The sequence below is a fragment of the Poecilia mexicana genome, unplaced genomic scaffold (assembly GCF_051168715.1).
Source record: "Poecilia mexicana isolate PSO_F unplaced genomic scaffold, ASM5116871v1 scaffold_8, whole genome shotgun sequence".
Lineage (NCBI taxonomy): Eukaryota > Metazoa > Chordata > Actinopteri > Cyprinodontiformes > Poeciliidae > Poecilia > Poecilia mexicana.
Window position 1 is genome coordinate 83,099 of NW_028263377.1, and position 25,839 is coordinate 108,937.

General features: G+C 43.0%; 1 protein-coding gene across 2 annotated transcripts; it reads right to left on the reverse strand.

The window, feature by feature from the left end:
* Positions 1 to 772: 772 nt before the first annotated feature.
* Positions 773 to 25,176, reverse strand: scaf1 (SR-related CTD-associated factor 1). 2 transcript variants are annotated; one of them, XM_088007963.1, is made up of 7 exons: positions 24,979 to 25,176; positions 22,312 to 22,399; positions 17,010 to 20,480; positions 16,446 to 16,528; positions 15,948 to 16,253; positions 1,597 to 1,725; positions 773 to 1,445 (listed from the first exon to the last, which is right to left on the reverse strand). In XM_088007963.1, exons 3-7 carry the CDS (start codon positions 20,407 to 20,409, stop codon positions 1,287 to 1,289), a joined length of 4,077 nt encoding a protein of 1,358 aa, XP_087864089.1. In that variant the 5' UTR covers positions 20,410 to 20,480; positions 22,312 to 22,399; positions 24,979 to 25,176; the 3' UTR covers positions 773 to 1,286. The 2 variants fall into 2 exon arrangements, with proteins under 2 accessions (XP_087864089.1, XP_087864090.1); XM_088007964.1 differs by lacking the exon at positions 22,312 to 22,399.
* Positions 25,177 to 25,839: the final 663 nt, after the last annotated feature.

Sequence of the window (25,839 nt, forward strand, 5' to 3'; positions counted from 1 at the left end):
CTTGTCCTCCCATGATGGTTCCTCCAGCACCTCGTCCTCTGTTCCCCATTGTCTGAGACATTCGCTGAGCACATCATCCGTTGAGGCTTTGTCCTTGATGTATATATGGATCTTGGATGTTTCATCCTGGACAGTGGCTCTCACACTCACTAGTCCTCTGCCTCCTTCCTTACGGCTTGTGTACAGTCTCAGGGTGCTGGATTTGGGTTGGAACCCTCCATGCATGGTTAGTAGCGTCTGAGTCTTAACATCTGTGGCCTTTATCTCTTCCATTGGCCATCTTATATATATATATATATACATATATATATATATATATATATATATATATATATATATATACTGCTCAAAAAAATAAAGGGAACATTTCACTTTAATTTTGTGTGTGGCTCCAAATCCAGGCCTCCATTGGTTAATAAATTTGATTTCCATTGATGATTTTTGTGTGATTTTGTTGTCAGCACATTCAACTTTGTACAGAACAAAGTATTCAATGAGAATATTTCATTCATTCAGGTCTAGGATGTGTTATTTGAGTGTTCCCTTTATTTTTTTAGCAGTATATATATATATATATATATATATATATATATATATATATATATATATATATATATATATACACAATTTTTTTTTCAATAAATGGTCTACAAAGTCAAAAAGCTGGACAAGACTCAATGGAGAAAACAGTGCAGTATAATCTTAGTGAATTTAAAGACAGACCTTTGTGTGCGGAGCTGAAATAGAAAAATAAAACAGTACTGCACAGCAATTCTCAAGCAATGTTTATATCTGGGAATCCAAGTTATTTTATAAAGACATTTAGTGATTTTCCTCAACTTCTGAACCACATGCACACAATACATAGAATAAAAAGAAGTCAGACAATACAATGGATCTGAAGTGTCCAACTCAGAGAAATGGGATAGTGTCTGTATGTGGAGTGTCCTTGAGCATTTTCCAACTGATTATTGGTGAGTGGAACATCAGTTGGAACATCTCCCCTTCTCTATTAAAAAGCCAAAACATCTGCTCCAATAGATAGAGGCAACAAAATGTAACTTTCATAGAAGTGCTGGACTGCAGCTAATCACAGTCAGCAGAATTCGCTTCCAGAAACACTTCATTCATGATCAGTATGAGTTATATTTACATAGAACATGGAAATAAGAGAACAGGTGGCATGAATGTGCAGACAAAGTTTCCAAAACAATAATAAAATAAATGAAACCAGTCACTGTAGTGCTCAGACACTGAGCTGGATGGTTGTTACAAACAGACTTCTCTCAGGCAGAGGAATGTAGTGTTCCCTGCTCCCTGTCTTCTCGCTCTTCTTCATCCATTTTGCGTCCGTGTTTCCGGAAATATTTGTAGCGCTGAACGTACAGTTTTACAAGGTTGCTGACTTTGACTGGGTTTATTTCTCCAGTACGGCTATGGCAAATCTGAGAGAAAAGCAAATAGTTAATCCTGGTTTCAAATGAATTAACAACACAACACTTTACATCAATCTTGCAAAGATTTAAGAGGTTTCACTTTTTCCATGCCAACATCACATTCAAATCGCAATCCATTGATTTGGATGCTTACACTGACCTTATGTACAGCCTTTCTTAGGATGTCTTTATATTCTTCCTTATTGATGTCTTTGCGCTGGTAGTAAGGTTTGATGGCAAGCTTCACCTCCTCCACTGCCCGCTCTTGGGTGTGTAGTTTCTTCAGATACTTAGAGAACAAAGTAGTAGTCATGTTAACAAAGCTGCAAAATTTATGGAATACAAGCATTGTAGATTTTACTTATCAACAGTCAAAAGTAGTAATACTCCAAGAAGTACATACACTCTACCAATATTTTACAAAAATCCTTTCATCAATTTGATGGGAAACAATTGTCCAGTCCAGCAGCAAAATTAAGTCCTTTATAATTGAATCGGGAGATCTATTCAGTGAATATTACCAATGTGAAATGGTAGAAAACTGTAGCATAAAGAAATGTACAAAAAACTGACCTTAAACTTCCTTGCTCATGCAAATACCCTAATTTTACACAAGACTTGTATTCCACATATTGCCTCCTGAGATTATGTAAGTGATTAGGAAGATATCTTAAAATGTGTAAAAGATTTAGTAACATTTAAATTGCATTTTAATGCACATTCTCTAAAATAATGATGTTGAACATGGTTTCTGTCCATTCTGTGCACATACTGTCCATACTATGTGCACTTGGCACCAGGGTACCCTTTATTGGACAGACCTGTGAAGATGCTGTTGCAGTAATCAATGCGGTTAAAGATAAACGCGTGGATGAGTTTCTCTAGATCGTGCTGAGACATTAGTCCTCTAATCCTGGACATTTTTTTCAGGTGACAGAAGGCTGACTTTGTTACTGTCCTCTCTAAAGGTTCAGTTCAGAGTCCATCACTACTCCCAGGTTTCGGGCCTGGTCACGGGTTTTCAGTTGTAATAACTGAAGCTGTGCATTGATTCTAGTTCGCTCCTCTTTAGGTCCAAAGATAATAACTTCAGTTTTATTTCGGTTCAGCTGGAGAAAGTTTTGGCACATCCACGCATTTATCTGTTCTAAGCATCTTTTCAGTGATTCGATAGGTTCAGAGTCACCTGGTGACATCATGATGTAGAGCTGTGTATCATCCGCATAGGTATGACAACTACACTTATTTCCTGTTATAACCTGAGCTAGTGGGAGCATATAAATATTGAAACGAAGGGGTCCTAGGATTGATTCTTGGGGTACCCCACATGTGACCTTTAACCTCTCTGATGAGAAGTTTCCGATTGAAACAAAGAAATCCCTGTTCTTTAAGCAATACTCAAACCAGTTGAGCACTGGACCAGAGAGTCTGACCCACCAGTCGATTCAGTGAAATGTCAGGGTCAACAGTGTCAAAAGCTGCACTGAGGTCCAACAGAACCAGCACTGTGGTTCTCCCATAGTCTGTATTTATATGGATGTCATTGAACACTTTTACAAAGGCCGTCTCCGTGCTGTGGTGAGCGTGAAAACCAGACTGGAAGGAGTCAAAGTGATTGGTTATTGTTAGGAAGTTATTTAATTGTTTAAAAACTGCTTTTTCAATAATTTTGCAGATGAATGGGAGGTATGAGATCGGCCTGTAATTCTGCAGTAGTGATTTGTCCAGATTGTTCTTTTTTATCAGTGGTTTGATAACTGTTGTTTTCAAAGCCTGGAAACAATAGTTTCCAGGCTTTGAAGAGAGCGATGAGTTACTATTTGGATCAGATCATTAGCAATGACAGGCAAAACTTTCTTAAAGAAATGTGTGGGTAGGACATCCAGACAGCAGGAACTGGAGTTTAATTGACTCATAATTTCTTCTAGGGTTTTATAATTAAGTAGTTGAAATTGGGTAATTTTTCCTGCATTTGTTTCGTTTGGGCATAGCATTGGTACTGGCTTTGGAGTGGATGTGCAGATTAATCCTCTGATCTTTTGAATTTTCTCTGAGAAGAAACTGGAAAATTTGTTGCAGGCGGCATTAGATTGCAGTTCAGGTGGTAACGTCATAGGAGGGTTTGTGAGCCTGTCAACAGTAGCAAATAGAGCTCGAGCATTGTTAATGTTTTTGTTTGACATCTGCAAAGAAAGCCTTCTTTGCATGTTTTAGTGTTGAGTAATAGCTATGTAGTCTTTCTGTATAGATTTCATAGTAAACGTGAAGTTGAGTTTTACGCCATTTTCGTTCGGCCTGGTCTTGCAGATTGAACTGTTAGTGCATTTCTCCATGGAGATGTCTTCCTACCAGACACAACCTTCACTTTAATGGGGCAATGTAATCAATGATATCTGAAAGTTTGCACTGAAAATCATCTACCAACTTATCTACATCATGATAGCTTAAGGGCAAGGAAGAAGAGTAGATTTGATTAAATGTTTCTGCTGTGTTTTCTGTGAAAGGACGTTTTGTGATAGTAGCTTTTTGTACAAGTGGGTGAACGGATAAAGAACTTTCAAAGATTACCGCGAAGTGATCCGACAGGCAACATCAGTTACAGAGACATTGGAAATATTCACACCCTTACTGATAACCAGGTCCAGTGTGTGTCCATGAGTGCGTGTTGCTTGTTTGACATGTTGTGTTAAACCAAAACTCTCTAATATATTAAAGAGCTTTTTGCCTCTCTGTCTTGGGGGTTGTCAACATGAATGTTGAAATCACTAACAATTATTAAACAATCATAATCAATGCATATGAGAGATAGAAGTTCATTCAAGTCAGTAAAGAAATTTTCCACATATGTTGGAGTTTTGTATAAAATTAGTGTCAAAGTTCGTTTGTGGTCTTTTACCTCAATTCCAAGATACTGAAAAGACGTGAAACTACCCAAAGAAATTTTACTACAGTTTATGGTATTCTTAAATATTGAAGCCACACCTCCTCCTTTTTTATGTTTTCTATTCTCACTTAAAAAAAATGTATGTAGGAGGTGCTGATTCAGTTAGTACGATTGGTTCATTATTGTCATTCAGCCATGTTTCTGTCAGAAATAAAACATCAATATTATGCTCGGTGATTAAATCATTAATTAATAGAGCTTTAGCACAGAGAGATCTGGTATTTAAAAGAGCTAGTTTAAGTGACGTGGGGGCTGAAAGTTCTTCAGTCTGAGGTTTGAATTAAGACCACTGTCTTTTGCATTTCTGCTTTTTGTAACTTTTCTTGTAGTGATCCAGACAGGTAATGTCCTGCTATGTAATGTCGGGGGACAAGACACATTCTGGAGGAAGACAAGTGTAAAGATAATATCTGGACCCCGGTCTCAGACGTCAGAAACGCAGAGCGCTGGATCCTCAGGGAGGTCAGAGGCAGGTGGCTTAGATGAAGTGAGGTCTGCTATGGGAGCGCTAAGGAGAGACGTTCCGAGGTAAACCTATTCATTCAATCCATCTGTAAATCTGAGAAACTGGTCCAGAAGACATTTCTTCGTAGGTATCTTGTGAATGAGTGGAGGAGCAGGGAGGGAGGGGGGGTGGTGGAGGAGAGGAACCAGTTGCTCTGTCCCAAGTCGATGTTTTATCAGTTTGCTTTGGAATAGTTTGCTCCTGATACATGGAGGGTTCCATCCTAGTCAGACATTCTTGAGCCTGTTCTTCTGAATCGATGATCACATTGTTGTTCTTGTTGATAAAATGAAAAATATTTGCAGTGAGCAGCCTTATTCCATGTTTGTTAAGATTGCGTCTGCCTCTTCCAAAGAAGTGAAAGCGCTGCCAGTAGATCCAGAGGTTTTCGATGAAGGTCACTGAGCTGGTAGAGCTTTAATCATCCATTTGTTTATCATGTCCAGCCTGGAATGTTTTTCGTCTCCCCATTGAGGTGATGGAATTGGACCACTGAGAAATAACTTCATTTTTTTATTTTCCTATAGTGTCCAGAAAAATTTTAAAGTCCTTTTATAGAATCTCTGATTTTTGCTTTGCCAGATCATTGGCTCCAACAAGCACAACTAAAGTCTCAATATTTGGCTGATCAGTGGTTAGAGAGTAAATCAGATACAGTGTCAACCAGGAAAAGAAACCACTCTCATTTTCTTGGGATTGCAAAAATGACTGATTCCATTTACTGTCTCATCTCCAACAATAAGCACTCTTGTCATACCTTTCGTTTTCCTGGTGGTCACTTTGTCCTTCGAAGCTTTGTGGGGTGGATGTGTTGGTTTTGCCTCATTGTTGATGTTTGAAGGTGAGGTTTCACTCAGAGGCTCAGGATAGAGTACAGGAAATCTGTTTTTCAGTGGGATTCCCACGGAGTCAGAATATTTTGAGGCTTGGGCTGGTCGCTTTGTCCTTGGGAGCGGGGTCGGTGTAGCTGTTTTGGTTTCAGCTGGTTGTTTGCTATTCTTTGGCGGAGCAGGTGTTGAAGTTGAAGGTGGGTTCCAGCTCAGAGCCGGCCGTTAGTTCTCCCTGTTAGTCGTCTTGTGGGATCTGCAGTGTGAGACTTTTGTTTCAGCTTGGCGCCCTGAGCGTTCCAGGGTGAGCTGCTTGGTGCGGGGCGTACGACCTCTCTGCTGATTTGAGGAAGAGTTGTTTCATATCCACAGGTAGCGTTGATCTCAAAGTTCACCTCCAGCCGTTGAATCTTCATTTCTAAAAACTGAAGTCGTTGTAGAATACTGCTAATGTCCTTGGGGTCGAACGGGAGCATTTTATCCAAGTTCAACTTGGAGGTGAAGAAAGGGTAAAAATAAAAGTGAGAAAATCTCCCAGTCCTTAGGTTTGAAGTAATCCAGTTATGATGTCGATAATGTAAATATAACTATAAAAACTGTGACTTTAAAAATAATTCACAGGCAAAGTTATCAGTAAGGACGAGAGAGAGCAGGATAAGCTGTTCCTCCTTCAGCTGCCAGCACAGAAGTGTGCAGAAGGGTCATGGAGGGTGTGTGGGAGTTTGCCCAACCCGTCTACATGTATTTTGTGGACTTGGAGAAGGCGTTCGACCCTGTCCCTCAGGGAGCACTGTGGGGAGTTCTCCAGGAGTATGGGGTACCGGGCCCTTTGATACGGGTTGCCAGATCCCTATATGACCAGTATCAGAGTCTGGTCTGCATTGCCAGCAGTAAATCGGTCTCATTGCCGGTGAGGGTTTGACCGTGTCCTTTGTCACCAATTCTGCTCATTACTTTCATGGACAGAACAAGTCAAGGTATTGAGGGGATCCATTTCGGTGACCTTAGGATCGCATCTCTGCTTTTTGCGGATGTTGCGATCATATTGGCTTCATTGGGTCATGATTTAAAGCTCTCGGTGGAGCGGTTCGCAGGCAAGTGTGAAGCGGCCGGGATGAAGATCAGTGCCTTCAAATCCAAGGCCATGGTCTTGAGCTGGAAAAGGGTAGAGTGCCTTCTCTGCAGTGTGAGACTTTTGTTTCGGCTTGGCGAAACAGGTGGGGTGTCCAGCCCCAAGTCGTGGACTTTAAGTATCTCAGGATCTTGTTCACGAATGAGGGAAGAAGGGAGCGGAAGATCAACAACATTAACCCTAACCCTCAGGGAGCACTGTCAGGGGTTCTCCAGAAGTATGGGGTACCGGGCCCTTTGATACAGGCTGTTAGGTTCCTATATAACCACATCTATGGTCATAAGCTTTGGGTCATGACCGAAAGAACGAGGTCACAGATACTGGCTGGAGGAACTGGCCCAAGTGGCTGGGGAGAGGGAAGTCTGGGCCTCTCTTCTTAGGCTGCTATCCCCGCGACCCGACTCCAGATAAGTGGAACAAGATGGATGAATGGATGGATAGGTTTCCTAAAATCCAAATTGGCAGTATCCCCTGTCCTATTTGTGATTTGGCGGTGAGAAGATCTGTAGTTTGGAATTCACTTCCTGTTGATTTAAAGTCTGTAACCAGTTTTAGTACATTTAAAAATCAAACAAAACTCTGGTTATGTCAAAAACAGAACTGTATCCATTTTTGATGTACTATGTTTCACTGTAGATGTCAACATTATGTTGTGCTATTTTAAATGATTATTACTTACATTTTTAGAGCTACTGTTTAAAAGCCCATCTAGGGACAAGTGCTGCGAATTAACTGTAGCTATTGCACTATGACTGCTATGGGACTGCTGTTTTGTTCAGTTTGTCTATGGCAATGTGTGTCTGTCTCTATCAAATAAACAAATATATAGAAGGCTTTCTTATGAATGTAAAAAGAAGGTTTGTGTTAGGTTGGTTTTTTTTTTCTGTTTTGCTTTTTTTTCCTCTCCTGTTCTGTCCTGGATTTTCTGGGAAGCTGCCATTTCCCTTCACAGCCACCAGATGTCACCACTGGGCGGAGCCCCTGGAGAAGTGTGGCGGCCAACCTGTAGACACACCTGTGTCTCATTTGCGAGAGCTGAGGAGGTGCTTCATAAGGACCGAATAGCTGACACTCCAGTGCCTGAGTGTTTGCCTCTACTGGTAAACGTTTCCTTAGTGAAAGCCTTCTACGATTGAGCTCGTTTTTTGATCGCTCCTTGTGTTCTCCCCGTCAGGTATCCTTGTGGTCATCCTGAGACTCCTCGAGGTGGACAAGCGTTCCTGTCTGGATTTCCCTTGTGTTTCCTCACAACGCCATTGGTGTTACCAATCGGTTGCCTTCCCTCGTGCACTCACCTCCCTGGTCCCTTCCCGTGGATTCCCTGCGTCTCGCCACAAGCTGGGCTTGCCGGCGCTTCATACCCCGGGAGTTAGCCATCGGAACCCTGCTCGGATGTCAGCTCGCTCCCCTCACCAGCTACGAGGCTTACACGCTCGCTCTCCAACGGTAGCCCATTCCTCCAGCCGCCACCACCGACAAGACCTAATCCCGCCTTCAAGTAAGCATTCTCTGAAAGACTCTCGGAATCATTTCCTTGGATCTGTCCAGTTTTTCACTCTGCTTTTCTCATCTACAGTCCGACGACCGGTTTCCCTCCACTCCCAGGTTTCAGGACTGCTTCCCCTGAGCCCCACCACCTTACCCCAAATAAATATTATTGTTTTCATATCGCTTCTTTTAGTGTGTTCTTGCTTGTGGGTAACCCGGCTAGAACCCAACATGACAGAACACTCAGGCCAGCAGCCTACCCCAGCAGACGCAATAAGAAGGGCTTTATCGGAACAACACGCTCTCATACAGTCACATGATTCAGCTTTAAGAGAGTTGGGAAATAGACAGGCCGAAACAAACCGTCGGCTAACTGAGTTGTCTAACTTTTTGCAAGGTTCAGTTCAACAGGCGCAGCCTCCAGCCCAGCCTCACCTGCAGCCCCAGACCCGCCAGTCCGTCCCACGTTTTCGGAGATTCAACCGCCAGCCCCCAAGAAGTTCACAGGTGATGTGCACAAATGTGGGGGATTTATGTTACAATGTTCCATCATTTTCAATTACTGCCCTCAGAGTTTCCCACACGACAACGCTAAAATAGCTTATGTGCAATCCCTGCTGTCCGGTCGAGCTCTGGCTTGGGCCGAGGCTAGGTTTTCCTCCCCCACTGATTTTGGTTGTTCTTATTCAGATTTCATTAAAGAATTAAAATGGGTGTTTAGTCAAGAGACTGACCAGACTTCAGTTTCCCGAGAACTTTGGAACCTAAAACAGGGACAAAGAACTGTGTCCGATTTTGCCATCGACTTCAGGATAAAGGCAGCAGCCTCTAAATGGGATGCTGCTACACTTAAGAGTGCTTATTTCCATGCATTGAGTGAACAGATTAAAGATGAGTTAGCTACTCTGGATGAACCTGAAACTCTAGAAGAGTTTATAAGTCTGACCATAAAACTGGATAATAGAATTCGGTCTCGAGCCAAGGAGAGAAATCGCCGAAATCCTTCAGCCAGAGCCCCCCTACAAGCTACCCGTTCTAGTCTCCAGGAAGTACCAAACCCCTCGGAGACCTCAGAACCTGAACCCATGCAGCTGGGTAACACTCGCCTGACACCTGAGGAGAGGCAAAAGAGACTAGTCTCTCGGTTATGCTTGTATTGTGGGGGTCCCAACCATTCCATCACTAACTGCCCCGTACGTTTAAACCTGCAGGCCCGGCGGTAAAGACGAGGAGGCTGCCGGCGCAACCCACGGATAAGAAATCTCGTCTCCTTATTTCTGCTACACTTTTCCATCGCCATCAATCTCTTCCTCTGGCTGTTTTCATTGACTCAGGTTGTGAACAAAATCTAATTGACTACCCTTGTTGAACAGCTAGGTATCGCTACAGAACCACTTCCAGTTCCACTTCGTGTTTCAGCCCTAAATGGGGAGACCCTGCCCAGGATAACCCAGAAGACTAAACCCGTCCGTCTTGTGATTTCTGGTAACCATTCAGAGCTAATTTCTTTTTTTGTTTTCCCCGCAGTCAGCTCCTCTGTAGTCCTGGGGTTCGAGTGGCTACTCGCACATAACCCACAGATAAATTGGAGAAAAGCTACTATTGAGTCATGGGCCAGTGAGTGCCATGCAACCTGTCTCCACTCTGCCGTCCCTCTGACTTCTTTAACAGCAGAGCAGCATGGGGCCGATCCCCCTGACCTTTCATCTGTTCCCCTCGAATATAAGGATCTGGCTGCGGTCTTCAGTAAGAGCAAAGCACTCTCTCTACCCCCTCACCGCCCCTATGATTGTGCCATAGATCTGCTACCCGGAGCCCCACTACCCAACAGCCGACTTTATAATATCTCCCGTCCAGAGCGTCAGACCATGGAGAAATACATTAATGACTCGTTAGCAGCAGGCATTATACGCACTTCATCGTCACCCCTTGGTGCAGGGTTCTTCTTCGTGGGGAAGAAGGATGGGTCCTTGAGGCCCTGTATTGACTACAGGGGGTTGAACCAGATCACCATTAAGAATAAATATCCTTTACCTCTTCTTTCCTCAGCCTTTGACCCCGTCCAAGAAGCCACCATTTTCTCCAAACTCGATCTCCACAACGCCTACCACCTCCTTCGCATTCGCGAGGGAGATGAGTGGAAGACGGCATTCAAGACACCAATGGGACACTATGAATATTTAGTTATGCCGTTTGGCTTATCTAATGCACCTGCCTTTTTCCAAGCCCTCGTAAATGATGTTCTCAGAGACTTCATTAATGTGTTTGTCTTCGTTTATCTAGACGACATACTGATTTATTCCAAGTCCCTGGAGGAACACAAGATGCATGTCCGGAAGGTTCTCCAACGTCTTTTGGAGAACAAACTGTACGTAAAGGCAGAGAAGTGTGAGTTCCACCGATCATCCGTTACCTTCCTGGGCTACATCCTTGAGAGCGGGCAGGTAAGACCCTCAGGGGACAAGATCAGAGCTGTGTTGGACTGGCCTACGCCCGAGACCCGAAAACAGTTGCAGCGGTTCCTGGGTTTTGCCAACTTTTACTGCCGTTTCATACGAAACTATAGCCAGACAGCTTTACCTCTAACCGCGCTCACATCCACCAAGTCAAGTTTTACCTGGACCCCTCAAGCAGAGGAAGCCTTCAACCGTCTCAAGAACCTGTTTGCTAACGCCCCTGTACTAGTCCAGCCCGATACCACTAAACAGTTCATCCTTGAGGTCGATGCTTCAGACTCTGGAGTGGGGGCTGTGCTGTCTCTGAAAAAGATAATAAGACTCACCCCTGTGCATTTTTCTCTCGCAGACTTTCGCCAACTGAACGCAACTATGACGTGGGGGACAGAGAGTTACTGGGCATCCCATAGTAGTTTGGACTGACCATAAGAACCTGTCTTACCTTCAGTCAGCTAAACGCTCCAACCCTCGACAGTCTCGCTGGTCATTATTCTTTTCACGATTCAACCTGTCCATTTCTTACCGTCCAGGTTCTAAAAATGTCAAGCCTGACGCCCTCTCAAGACTGCATGCACCTGATGACTCTGAGAAGGAACTTGCTCCCCCCCAGCTGCACGGTGGGAGTGGTTACCTGGGAGGTTGAAGACCTCATCCATCAAGCCCAGTTAACCAAGCCTGTCCCTGAGTCATGTCCACAGGGAAAGACGTACGTCCCTGCCTCCGCTCGATCCCGCTTCCTGCAGTGGATACATTCTTCCAAGTTTTCCGGACATCCAGGTATCAGTTGAACTATTGGGTTGGTCAACCGAAGGTTCTGGTGCCCATCAGTTCATAGAGATGTCAAAGAGTTTGTGTTAGCATGTCCAGTCTGTTCCAGGAACAAGTCCTCCCATCAGCCACCTACAGGATTACTCCAGCCGTTACTCATCCCCAAGAGACCCTGGTCTCACATCGCTATTGACTTTGTCACTGGATTACCTCCATCGACGGGTATGACCACCATTTTCACTATCGTTGACCGCTTTTCCAAGTCTTGTCATTTTGTTCCCCTTCGCAAACTTCCCACTGCCGCTCAAACTGCCATGCTTCTCATTAAACATGTTTTTAAGTTACATGGCATCCCTCAGGAGATTCTTTCCGATCGGGGTCCTCAGTTTATCTCCCAAGTTTGGCGACAGTTTTGTTCCGCCCTAGGGGCAAAGGTTACCATCCTCAGACTAACGGCCAGACGGAGAGGTTGAATCAGGAGCTGGAGGCCATGCTGCGTTGCCTGACTGCATCTAACCCTGGAGACTGGGCTCAATATCTACCATGGGTAGAATATGCACACAACAGTCACTTTTCAGCAGCTACAGGTTTTTCCCCATTCGAGGTCTCCCTTGGCTACCAGCCCCCTCTCCTGCCATCCGATGAGAAGGACATATCTGTCACTTCAGTACAGCATCACATTCGCCGTTGTAAAAAAATCTGGTCAGAAACCATCACTGCACTTAATAACACAGCCGCTCAGAACAAGAAACAGGCTGACCGGAAAAGAACCTCTGCGCCCACTTACTTGGTCGGTCAGAAAGTCTGGTTGTCTACCCGGGACATACCCCTCAAGTCCATGTCCAAGAAATTGTCTCCCAGGTTTATTGGCCCGTTTGAGATAGTGTCAGTCATCAGTCCGGCAGCTGTACGCCTTCGTCTTCCTCCCTCCCTACGTGTTCATGCTACTTTCCATGTCTCGCAGATTAAACCTGTCCTGTCCAGTGATCTGTGCCCTCCGGCCGAACCCCCTCCTCCCACCCGTTTTATTGACGGTCATCCTGCATACTCCGTCCACCATATTGTAGCTTCCCGTCGGCGTGGTCAGGGTCACCAGTACCTCGTTGACTGGGAGGGCTACGGTCTGGAGGAACGCTCTTGGGTTCCCCGCTCCTTTATCCTTGGCCCCTCCCTTATTAGTGATTTCACCGCCTCTCAGCCTTCCTCCTCTTCTCGGCCGCCAGGTGGCGTCCGTTGAGGGGGGGTACTGTTAGGTTGTTTTTTTTTTTCTGTTTTGCTTTTTTTTCCCCTCTCCTGTTCTGTCCTGGATTTTCTGGGAATCTGCCATTTCCCTTCACAGCCACCAGATGTCACCACTGGGCGGAGCCCCGGGAGAAGTGTGGCGGCCAACCTGTAGACACACCTGTGTCTAATTTGCGAGAGCTGAGGAGGTGCTTCATAAAGACCGACTAGCTGACACTCCAGTGCCTGAGTGTTTGCCTCTACTGGTAAACGTTTCCTTAGTGAAAGCCTTCTACGATTGAGCTCGTTTTTTTGATCGCTCCTTGAGTTCTCCCCGTCAGGTATCCTTGTGGTCATCCTGAGACTCCTCGAGGTGGACAAGCGTTCCTGTCTGGATTTCCCTTGTGTTTCCTCACAACGCCATTGGTGTTACCAATCGGTTGCCTCGTACACTCACCTCCCTGGTCCCTTCCCGTGGATTCCCTGCGTCTCGCCACAAGCTGGGCTTGCCGGCGCTTCATGCCCCGGGAGTTAGCCATCGGAACCCGCTCGGATGTCAGCTCGCTCCCCTCACCAGCTACGAGGCTTACCCGCTCGCTCTCCAACGGTAACCCATTCCTCCAGCCGCCGCCACCGACGAGACCTAATCCCGCCTTCAAGTAAGCATTCTCTGAAAGACTCTCGGAATCATTTCCTTGGATCTGTCCAGTTTTTCACTCCGCTTTTCTCATCTACAGTCCGACGACCGGTTTCCCTCCACTCCCAGGTTCCAGGACTGCTTCCCCTGAGCCCCACCACCTTACCCCAAATAAATATTATTGTTGTTTTCATATCGCTTCTCTTAGTGTGTTCTTGCATGTGGGTAACCCGGCTAGAACCCAACATGACGGTTTGCATTTCTAGACAAATAAGGTGAAATATTTATTAGCTAATGAAAACCTGAATATTAATTTTCCAATCCAGAAATTCTGTATTTGTGTGTCTTGTTAGATAGATAATCCTTCTGGTGGAATCATTACTAAAGGACTTTAAGTCTAAAATACATTGGTATTATGCTCACATCTGGACTTAGGTTTGTTCATAATGGTTCAGGATGATACATTCATCTTTGGCTTAAACTGATTATGACTCTTAGTTTATCTAATGGAATCATTTGTGGAATCTGTAGGAATAGTTTGGTCTTGTCAAAATATGGTCTAGAACAGGGGTGCTCAATACGGTTGATCGCAGGAAGGTTTTCAGTCGATCTCGGCAATAAGTGACAAACTGAACGCCCAGGACGCTGATGCCAGCACTTCTTCTTCTGACTGGCTTATCAAAATATTCACTAAGATCCTAAACGTTTGAAGCTTCATTAAAGAATAATAATTTTAAAAAATTAATTGAAACGTGTTAAAATTAATCATCTCAGTAATTATTGTTTCAACAAGGTGTTCCGCAATTCAGTGCGTTTCGGTTCCATTAACAAAAAAAAGGAAAAAAAGGCGACTCAAAGACTGACTGAAGAGCAGAGCAGGAGTTTAAATTAGCTACTCAACCACCGCTGTGTTCATGAGAGGCTTATTAATAATCGAGAAATAAATATTAAGCCTGGAAACATGATATTGTAAAGGACTGAATGTTGTGTTTTTAATGTAATCTCTGCTCAGCTTGCAGGGCGCAGACGGTTGCCACGTGTGGCGGTAATCAGATTTTTATATTGTATATTGTTTTAGTTTTTTTCACTCACCGGCAACGAGCACGACTGGCAATGCAGACCAGACTCTGACACTGGTCATATTGGGATCTGGCAACCCGTATCAAAGGGCCCGGTACAATTTGGAACTAAATATGTAGCTTCCTAACTAAATGTTTAGTTTGACTTTAACGGGTGTGCTTAAACAACAAAGAGAGAGAATAAAAAGGTAGGAGTGGTTTTGAGTTGATCGTCTGTTCAGGTTGTTTTACCTTTGTTTACCTTTGCTGTGGCACTTTACAGTCACTGTAGTTTCTAAACGTTCAATAAGCGACAAACTTGGACTAATTACCTCGTTCGTTTGTGAGTATTCACAACAAACATCAAATAGGACAAATATATTTCATTTGTTTAACAAACAAATGGGTAATTATGTGAAACTAAATTAATTATATCCTGAATTCAGAAGATTTGCCTTTACTGGGCTCTTTGGTTCCTCCTATCAGTCTGTAGTTTCTCATACTGATGTCATCAAACCAAATTTCAGATCTACTGATCTGATCTACCATGACTGACTGGTAGATCAGTCATGGTACCTGATGCATCAGGTTTGCAACCAGCTTCTGACTGAGAAACCAGTAACCTCCTCCCAGTGTCAGAATGAGGAAGAAACTGCATTAGGTTTTCTATCACTTTATTATTTCTGCTGTAAATGATGTATATTCACATATGAAATAAGCCAGAGTTTAATTTACAATTTTTATGTCTTCGTGTCATGAGGTAGATCTCAGCCGGCTAGTGAGAGAAAAAGTAGATCTTGGTCTCAAAAAGTTTGGGCACGCCTGGTCTAGAGATATGTTTTCATCACAATTCCACGGTACATCCTACCTCCAGGATTCTGTACTGAAATGGCAATCCACATGATATACAGCGGAACCAAATGTATCCAAATTAAATTATAATGCATGTAAATAGTGTTAGCATGGGTTTTATAAAAAGCTGCTCCTACTGAAGGTTTCACCATGATGGTGCATTCTCTGCTAGAGCGTTCTATGGTACAAACAAGAGCAGTAAAGGAGTTACATCATCAAATTTATTTATAATTACATCATAGCCTTTTGAATTCCAATCAAATCCAAATCCTAAAGATTATCAACCCTATTTCCTCTGCATTATGCTTAAGCTTTTGTGATCAGAAGTTTGCATCTACTCATCATGGGAATCATCAGTTCAAATGGTGAAATGAATATCTAAATAAATGCTGTAGATCTAATCATTACATTAACAATCAACATATTAGCTTCTCTCAGCTAACATGAGCTGAGAGAAGCTCATATTAGCTTCTCTCAGCTCATATTCTCTCAGCTGTAGGAATAATCATTGCATTCCTCTTCGAAATGAAAACAATCGTATCATGTTATACTTTTCTTTTTTTATTTTTTATTAATACTGTCAGTATAACTACAGGCCACTGTATAAAACCACTTAGTCATACCTTATCTGAATCTTTGTTCTCATTTTCCCATCTGGCTTCACCAGAGCTTCCTGTCACTCCTGACAACCCCACAGGTAGCATCGGCGGTGGGGTCTGTGCACATCCACCTCCTAGGGAGGGGTGCAGGTGAGATGGGGGCGTTTTGGTGCATCCCACCAAAGGGAGAGAGCTGTGGAGGATGAACTGGGCTGGGCTCAGACCAGCTGGTGGAGGCACAGTGGGAGGTGGAGGGATTTGGGTGGATGAGGAAGTTGAGGAAGGAGGAACGTGATGCTGGGATTGGTTCTGGTTGGAATGGGACAGAATCTGCATGTGCGAAACCAAATCAATGAACAATTAGAGGTTACTTGAATTGAAAGTAAGAGTAGCTGTAGATGGTTCCTTTTTTGAAACTTTTTCTAGGTTTATTTTTGCTAAATTCTTGAATGTATTGTTTTTCTGATTTTGTTGAATAATCACATTTTTATATTGTATATTGCTTTAGCCTTTCTCACTCACCTGACTGGTTGCTTGAATGAACTCCTGTGCTTTCGCCCTGCTGGCAATATTGGCCTCCTCCATTTTGAAGAGTAGAGCCGTCACTGACAGAATAATAATTTACACAGGTGAGCATGTATTCCTAAAGATTCACATACAAACATAACAGAAATATAATGTTTAGAAGCTAAGAGTTTATAATTGTGAACTCTAACAACACTCCTATGAATTATGATCATTGGGCGATGGTGGCTAAGGAGGTAGGAGTTGTAACTGGTATTATCCTGGTTCAAACCCATGCTCTGTCTGTCTAAGTCGTCGTGTCCTTTGGCAAGACACTTCACTCGCCTTGCTTGCTGTTGGTGGTGGTCATAGAGTGCAGATTGTGTGGCAGTCTTCCCCAGGGCAGTTGTGCTAGAACGTAGCTCAGTTTGTGAATGGGTAATGTAGAGTAAAGTGCTTTGGAGTAGATAATGCTACATTTAAGAACATACCATACATGGCATTCAAATGTTCAAGATTCATGTTTCTGAATAATTCAGAAGAGTATGGCAAGGTTCTGTTCAGGTAGGAGTACAAACTTACATGCTAAAACACCTCCAGTTGTACAGTCCACTCCTGTCTGAAGACTCCAGGGCAGAGTAGGTGCTGCTGGTGGAGGTGGAGGAGGTGGTGGTGGCAGCTTACTGGCAGAAGAGGAGGATACTGAGGATGAAGAGGAGGGGTCAGTGGAAGTGAGCGACAGCGAAAGAGAGGTGAGGCCTGCTGATGAAGATGAGCAAGGAGGCGAGGTCAAAGATTTTGACAGGTCTTCTGGAGGGGGAGGCTTTACAGTCTGTGTTGACAGGGTACTTCCAAGACCGGCTCCCTGGGAAGTAGACAGGCTCGATGGACTGGAAGCTGGGGGAGAAGGGCTATTCTGATCTGGGCAGTCCTCAACTAGAAAAGCGGGCTCTGGTGTCTTACAACTGCTGTCCACAGTTTGAGAGTCAGGGGAAGACTCTCTGGTGTCCCGCAAGGGAGCATTCGTTGGAGGCGGTGTGTGTGGTGGAGAGGAGGAGGGTGGGAGAACACTGGTGGAGGAGGATGTAGAAGAGGAGGATGAGGGGCAAGGCGGAGGGCCAGCTTGACCTGTATGTGGACCGACTAATTTACTCCCCTCTCCAACAGCTGACGGAGCATCAAAGGAGGCTCCAGTCCAGCCTTCTAATGTGGATTTTTTTTGGCTCCTTTCACCAGCAGCCATACTAGCTGTTCCAGCTTTTTTACTGGTTTTCTTAGCTAAACGGCGGCGACGCTTGGTTGCCAGAGATGATGAGGGGGAGGATGCAGAAGAAGAAGTAGATGTGATGGAGCTTGGTTTTGTTTTTTTGGATTTCAGTCCAGCAGGGCTGGCTAAGGATGATGGCGGTCCAGACAGGCTGCTTCGTTTTCCCATACCAGCTAGATCTTTACCTCGGCCACCTAATGACAGGGGCTCTGAGCAAGGCTTCAGGAATGGAGATCTGCTTTCATTGTCTCTACAAAAGACTACGGCAATAGAGCCTCCAACCACTGAACCCCCTGCTCCCGCTCCTGTACCCCCTGGACCCAAGAGGTCCATGCTTAATTTTCCAGAACCAACAGAAGCTCCAGTGGTACTGCTCACTCCCTCTCGCACCAAGACCGACACTTTGGACTGAAGTTTGCCTTTCCGACTGCTGCTGCTCTCTTTCTTGGATTTCCCAGAACTAATTAAATCTTTTCTGCTGCTTTTGTCCCGGACTTTTTCCTTTCCTACTTTTCTGGCTCTCTTTGCTGATGTGAGACCAGGAGTGATGGAGGTAGGACCTGAAGTCACTGTCAGTGAGGACAGGCATTTCCCTGTTGTTTTATTAGAAGAGGAAGGGGAATCTAACTTCTTTATTGTGTGAGACTTCTTTTTTGAATGACTTTGTCTGGCTTTAGGAGAAGGTTTTGCTTTAGGGCTTGGGATGGGTGGTTCTAAAGGCAGTGCAGCAGGAGGTGTATCTTCCAAAGATGGGTAATCTGAGTCCAGAGCTTCTCCATCTAAAGACAACATATCAATTTCCAATTTGTCAGAGTAGCGATCTGACTCATAGCCGTGATACCTCGGTGGGGAGCATGACCGTGAGCGGTCACAAACACCTTCCCGTTCCTCTGTGTCTTCATTTGATTGCCATTTTCTTCTTTTCCTCTCCTCTGTGGGACGGCAAGGAGATGCTGCTGTAAGTCTTGGTGAGCCTGGGACTGTGGTGGTGGTAGTGGTGGTTGTCACTGTAATGGTTCGCTTAATAGCAAAGAGGTCAGAACCATTGAGGTCTTGAATTGATGGCGGGACAACAGGGCGACCATCCCGTCGATGTTCCCTTTCATGCTGCCTGTCTCTATTACTTTCTCTCTCCTCCCTACTGCTCTTACGCTTCTTTGGAAGGCCCCGCTCTCTGCTGCTTGAGTGCAGTTTACCCTTCTTTTCCCTTTCCCTCCTTCTGGTATTAGAATCTCGTACTCTCTCATCTTTCCTGTGACTGTTGCTGTGATTATGATGCCTGTCTCTTTCCTTATCTCTGCCTCTATCCCTTTCTCGGTCTCGATGACTTTTTCTGCTCCTGTCTTTCTCTCTTTCTCGTTCCCTGTGTCTTTCTTCAGACAGACTTGAAAAAGAGCGTCGCGAGTGCATTTCTTTTCTTGAAGAGTGATGTGAGACTTCAGGGCTGTCATGTCGCCTCTTCTTTCCTTTCTGACTGCTGCTTCTGCTGCTCCCCCTTGTTTTAATGTCCTTTCCATCCTTTTGTCCTCGTCCTTTCTCTTTGCTCTTCTCGCAACCTTCCTCTTTTCCCTTCTTTCTCTTTTTCCTTTTGACAACCTTTTCCCCTGGCTTTCTTTCTTTGCTTTTTTGTCTGTCGCGATCATTAGAACTTTTGGAGGACTTGCGATTCTTGCTTGTTTGCTCTACAGGAGGCGTGGCAGGAGAGGCAGATGTGGAAGCTTGAGGAAGGGAAGGAGGCAGTGGTGGCTGAGAAGATGGAGGGGAAGAGGCAGGAAAGGACAGATATCTTTCCTTCCTCCTGCTGACCAACTTCCTTCTCAAATCCTCCACTCCGACAACAGGCTCATCTTCAAGCTCCCTGTCATCTTCCCAGTTTCCCTCTGTGCACACAGACACAAACCCATCTCCATCCAGCACACGCAAAATGCGCTCTGGTTTCGAACCAAAGAATGAAATATTGGGAGAGTTCAGAGGAAGGGGTTCCTCTGAGGGCCTCTTTTTAGCTCCATCTCTGTCAGCAGCTGCAACTATCTCTCCCTCCTCTATCTCAGAATGCTCTGAGTCAATGCCTTCTCTTTGCCCCCGGGTTTTGAAGCTGCTGCTTTCCACTCTCCTCCTCAGGTGCTGTTGGCTGGTCAGACTGGGGCTCAGTGGATCCATCAAAATCTCTGTGGAATCTGGAGGTTCTTCATCTTTGATATCATTTATTTCAGCAATTTTCTCTAAGACCTCATCTCTGTCAAGCCCATCATCCACATTTGACTGTGGAGAGCCAGTTGGATCAAAAGGGTCATATTTCTCCCCATGCCTTTCCTCCCCCATCAGATTTCTCTCTTTCTCTACATCAGTTGGACTGTAAAGATTGTACATCCCTCCTTTCCCATCATCTTCTTCACAGCTATTGCTTGCCTGCATTGCCATGTGAGGAAAGCGCAGTACTGAGGCGTTATTGTACATAGATGTGGCAAGTGGTTGTGTGGAAGTAGAAGAAACCCTGGCCACCTCACTCAGACGTGTTACATTGTTTTTATACACTGAGGTATTGGCACAAAGAGAGGACGATGAAGATGATGGTGAAGACGGCTCAGAAGAAGGCGGTGACGGAGACGAGAAGGGTGAGCAGGGAGGAGGGCTTCTGGCGGTTTCTCCAACCTCAACTGGGGAAGAGGAGGGTGATGACCTCCTTTTAAAGTCCGATGCTGAAGTCGAGTCCATGGGTTGGGAAACCCAGTAATATAAAGGTCAGCCAAGGCCACACACACAGCATAAAAGGTCCAGGCAAAAACCTAGCAGAGAGCAGACATGATACTTAAATAACATGATAATCTTTGTACTTTGCAGAAGTATTTAAACTTTTTCACATTTTGGGCAGTGCATAATTGTGAAGTGAAACAGAAAATTGTGATGTGCAATTGTATTCTGCTCCCTTACTCTGATACCCATAAGTAAATCAATCAAGATTATTTGTAAAGCACAATTCAGCAACAAGGCTGTTCAAAGTGCACAGCCAACAATTCAAACATTACATTTTGCCAAGGCTGTCATTAAACAACAAGATGTTGGTCAGTGTTTCTTTTTTTATGGTTCAAGAGCAACTATAAATAGAATCCAATGCAACAAACTGGAGTTACTTCATATAGTTTACTTTCTGCAGAACTGTTGATAAACTTGTCTCCACTGGTATCTCTGATCACTCATCTCAACCCAAATCTTTGCATAAATCCTATATCAGATTTAAGTCAGGGTTCTGTCTGGGTTGCTTCAAAATGTTATGTTGTTGTTGGTTGACCTTTTTTTTTTAAACTTTAGTTGTGTTTTGAGTCAATGTGACACTGAAGCCACTAATGCTGTTCAAGATAAGGTCTCTGCAGATTTCTTGATGTTGTTGCAGGCAATCTTGATTATAATCCTTCTTTATGATGCCGCTTTCTCTACAGCAGCTTATTCTGTCGGCTAAAAAAAAAAACACACCTGAAGCATTGTTTCCACCACTATTCTTGACCATGAGGATGGTGTTCTTTAAGCAAGGCTTTCCCTTTATGTTAGCATGAAAAGCATTCATAACATTTAAAATATAGTCGCTGAAAATTATTGCTCCCCAAACGCTCCTATGCAAATATGAATATTGTACACACTAATATCATAATGAGATATTTCCAAAAAGTGTGCAACCTCAATGGCTTTAGGGGTGATCATTATATTCTTTTTCATCTCTCACCATTAGCCTTCCCTATGCAGGTGTTAATTTTGACTTCCTACTATGTCATCTGAGAATTTCCAGAGTGTGGAGCATCTTTTATTTTTAAATAATACTTTTTGTTTTGACTGATGGTACTTAAAGATATTTCCTCAGAACAATGCTGAGTTAAATGTAAGAGTGGAGTGTGCCAAAGCTGTTTCTTTAAACAGAAAAGATTACATACTAAAATGAAATTATCTGTTGTGTGAACATTGTAATTTTATATGTGTTTGTCTGTGTGTGTAAAAAGACATTACGAGTAGGGTCTATGTGAAGTATGATAATTGGGTTGGGGAGGACAGTGACTGTAACAACATGAATTGGTACCCAGATCTGTACTACATGTCAGCGTGGACTTAAAGTTCTTTGCAGATAAAATTTCTAAGTAAGTTAGCTATTAGATATGATCCTTAGGTTGTATCTTTATGTTTCTGTACACATCTTGAGATTTTTGTGTATATATGTTTCATTCTACAATATTTTACCTAAAACCATCTCAGTGCTGGCCTCCTTGAGTCAAACAGTGCAAAATTTGCCTGGGACAGGGTTATGCTTTCACAGGGGTTTAACTATATATCTGTACTCAGCCTAAAGTGGTTCATACCCCTGACACGTTGACATTCAAAGTTACAGTGTAGCTTTCACAAAAATCTGTTATTTACTTATTTGTTAAAGCCGTCACTATCTTATGACAGTATGAGACAGATAATCTGTGAAAAGCTCAAGCTCTTCTACCTCCTCCCTGAGCTACTATTACCATCTGAAGAAATGCATCTCTCCCAGTCAAACACTTCCAGAGCCAGCAAGGGCGTCTCAGTGCTGCTGATCAACCTCATGTTCTCACCGATAAATGTGTTAATGGAGGAGAAGCAACTTACCGTTCCAGGAAAACTGTTTATCCGCCGTCATCAGTGGCCATGCTAACCAGACTGAGCATTCATGGCAGCCTCAGTTGTAGTGAACCAGCTGTAGCATATCAAAGAGAAAGGGAGAGGTTGAGCAGAGTCGGTTGACAGCAGTAAGGCCCTCCTGCTGGCTCTGACTGATTGTTTCTGACAAAGCAGTGCATTTGTTCAGATGACAACAGGACCACAGGAAAAAGGCAGAGGAGCTCAATTTTTTCATAGATCATACTGTCACAACACTGACAGTTTCAATAAATATGCAAATAACATTTTTTAAAATAAAAGTTACACACAGTTGCTTTAAAGTCAACTTTTAATTTAACATTTTTTTTCTTCAAACTGGAAGTAAGGGAAATATGCAAAAATTTGATCAGCAATCATAAGAAGGATTTGAGTGCTATGGTTTTCCAATTGATAAGAGGACGACAAGTTGAATTCTGTATAAAAGCATTTTTTAAAACAATGCATAGTCCAGTATTTTATCCTATGAGTGATGCCAGACTCATTAGAAGCAAACTTCATATTTTAAAAAAGGTCATTTTAAATCTAAATCTACAAAGGTTATAAATAATTTTGGGGTTAACTGTGTATGTTCCAGAAAATTCATGCTGTATATCTCCCTAAACACTACCTCCTCACTCTAATACATGGTTCTGGTGGCAGGATCATGCTGTGGGGATGTTTTTTCTTCACTGACTAACCTCCTTGTCCTCAAGTGAACAATCCTGGATCACTTTCCATCAGGATAACCCTCCAAAAATACTGCCATTCCTACATTGGAATTGTTTAGACCAGTGTTTCCTGACCCTGGTCCTCAAAGCACACTGCTCTGCATGTTTTAGGTGTTTCCATGCTTTAATATGCCGGATTCAGATGATTATAGTTTAGCAAACGTCTGTTAATCAGTTATTAGTTGAAATCTGCTGAGCTGAAGAACACAACTACACTCAAGTAGCGTATTAATAAGTATTCTGAAGATAAATTCAGAATCATGACAAGATATTGTATTGGATATAAGTCACTCAACTTTCAGGATAAAAAATTACAGATCAGAGGTCAAGCTAGTATTCTTATATTGCAATAGAAGGAAATGAGTAGCCAGACAGTCTTGCAAAAATTATTATTGTTTAATATTATTATTATTATTTTTGTTGATTTGAATGTCAAAATAAGTACAAATTGTACATTAAGAAAAAATCGCAAGAATAATGGGATAGAGAAGAACATTCTGCATTTTATTATAGTATCAAAAGAGAATTTAGAAAATGTAATAGAATTAAAAAAGAAGATATTATATTGAGGATGACATTTGGTCATAGAGGATTAAACAGTACTCTTAAAATAATCAATAAACATAGTACAGGTTGTTTTAATTATTGTGGACAAATAGAAACAGTACAATATATTTCTTTGGAATGTGATACATATGTTTAAGAAAGAGAAGTATTAATTGGAAAATTAAATAAGAATAAAAGTAAATTACATGTAATTGAATAATTTCAAAGGTCATCTGGGGTATGTAGTTTCTATCAGCATTTTAAGTTTTTGAAGAAGAGCAGGTATTTTGGGAGGAACATAGTAACAATAAAAAATTTCAACCATACTCGAATCTGGAAGGTGGCAGTAATGCACCTTAAGCTGTTTGCCAACTGCCAAAAGAAAAAGAGAAAGAAAGAGCAAAAGAAAGAAGAAAAAATAAAACAAAACAAAGCAACAACAAAAACACCTAAAACATGCAAGGCAAGGTGCCGTGGTGACCAGGGCTGGGAAACACTGGTTTAGCCCACAACATAGGGAGGAATTATCCAGTCCTTAACTAACTGAGAATCCGAAGTAAGACTTAAACTGATGTTTTTCAGATGTTCTCCAACCAAGCTGAGTGAACCTGAGTGGTTTTAGAAAGAGGAATCAGAAGATATTCCATTTACAGACGTTGTGGTACAGGCAGCCTAAAAGAAGTGCAGGTGGACTTTCAGTGAAAGATAATCTTCTCAGGGACCACTGTCCTGCATATTTTAGATGCGTCTCTGTCCCAGAACACCAGATTCGAGTGATTGCAAGACCTCCTCTTTGCCATCAAGCGCTACAGATGCCTGTTAATCGCCCCGTTATTCAAGTCAGGTGTGTGGCAGAAGGGAAACACCTAAATATATAGGGCAGTGGTCCATGAGGAGCAGAAACTAATACTTTAAAGGCAGAAACACTGCCTTTAAAGTATTAGCTCAGGAGGAGAGGGAGGATTATACAAATACACCAATAAGTTGTCATTTTTATTGGCAAAACATTTAAGAATGTTGTATCATCTTCCTTCTAATTTCATATTCCTTCTAATTTGAATTAATCAAGCTCGGTGACGGGATCATTACTTTTACTATTAGGGCTAGGGAACATCTAGCATGTAGCAATACGCTGTTAGCATCACTGCTGACGCCGCTGGTTGCCGGCCTATTCATTTTCATAGTTAAATGTCGCATACATCTAGAAAAAAACAACTCTATTCCTACTGGGAAAAAATGACTTCGTGGTTAACTGATTAGCTCCAATAAAGCAATTCAGAATATGGAAACATTCAGCTAGCTGGGTAACCACTTTACTCTGACAAACCCATGTAGTGAGAATGGCTGTGTGCTAACATGCTACCTTGACTCGAATAGTCTGACGGCGAATCCTCCGTTGTTCATCCACCTGACCTATATTAGGCCGTTAAATCAACCAAATGATCAAAGTTTTATTTGCTAATGTATCAAAAGCGGAGGAGCCCTGCTCTATTAGTCGCCGCCATCAGCCTTCCCCAGAAGCCGGACGACAAAGAATTATGGGAAACAGAGTTTTTGCGTGTGTGTTCGTCACTCCTGTTGGCTTCCCAATACAATTTAAGCCCCAAATTCAAAGAAAACATTTCCTTACTACTATTAGACAGTAATGTGGCCTTTTTGTTAAACAGTATGAATATATCACTATACTCAGAAATAGTCTAGGGGCTTAACCCACAGAAAATTAATAATAAAAAAATAGTTTGCGCACAATCGTTTCTCTTATTCTTCCATCCTCCCTTAATTTACCTTCAAGAATAGTGATGCTCAAGTTCACAACAGCCATTCATTTGGAAAAGCACATTTATTTCTTCTCCAACTGTAGTCAGTGTTCCATAGGAAAAGCATGTGCTTTCACGATGTATAGAAGATAATAAATGATTAACTGTGGACAAAAAACCCAGCATTTGCTACAAAAGCAGCCATATCATGCTGACTATGCCAGGAGACAGAGCACAGTGTGCTTGGAGAGGTTGGATGAGCAGCACAGCTATTTGCCAACAGTGGCCTGGAGCTAACCTTCAGCAAAAAGCACTAAGTTCATCCTTTGGATAACTTACATCAGCAGCAAGTACACAAAGTAGTGTGAACATTTAAGACCAAAATTACTAATACAAATCACCAGAAAAGCAAATAACTGCAGCCATCACTCTGACTTAAACATCTGGAAACTACACTGGATTTTTCA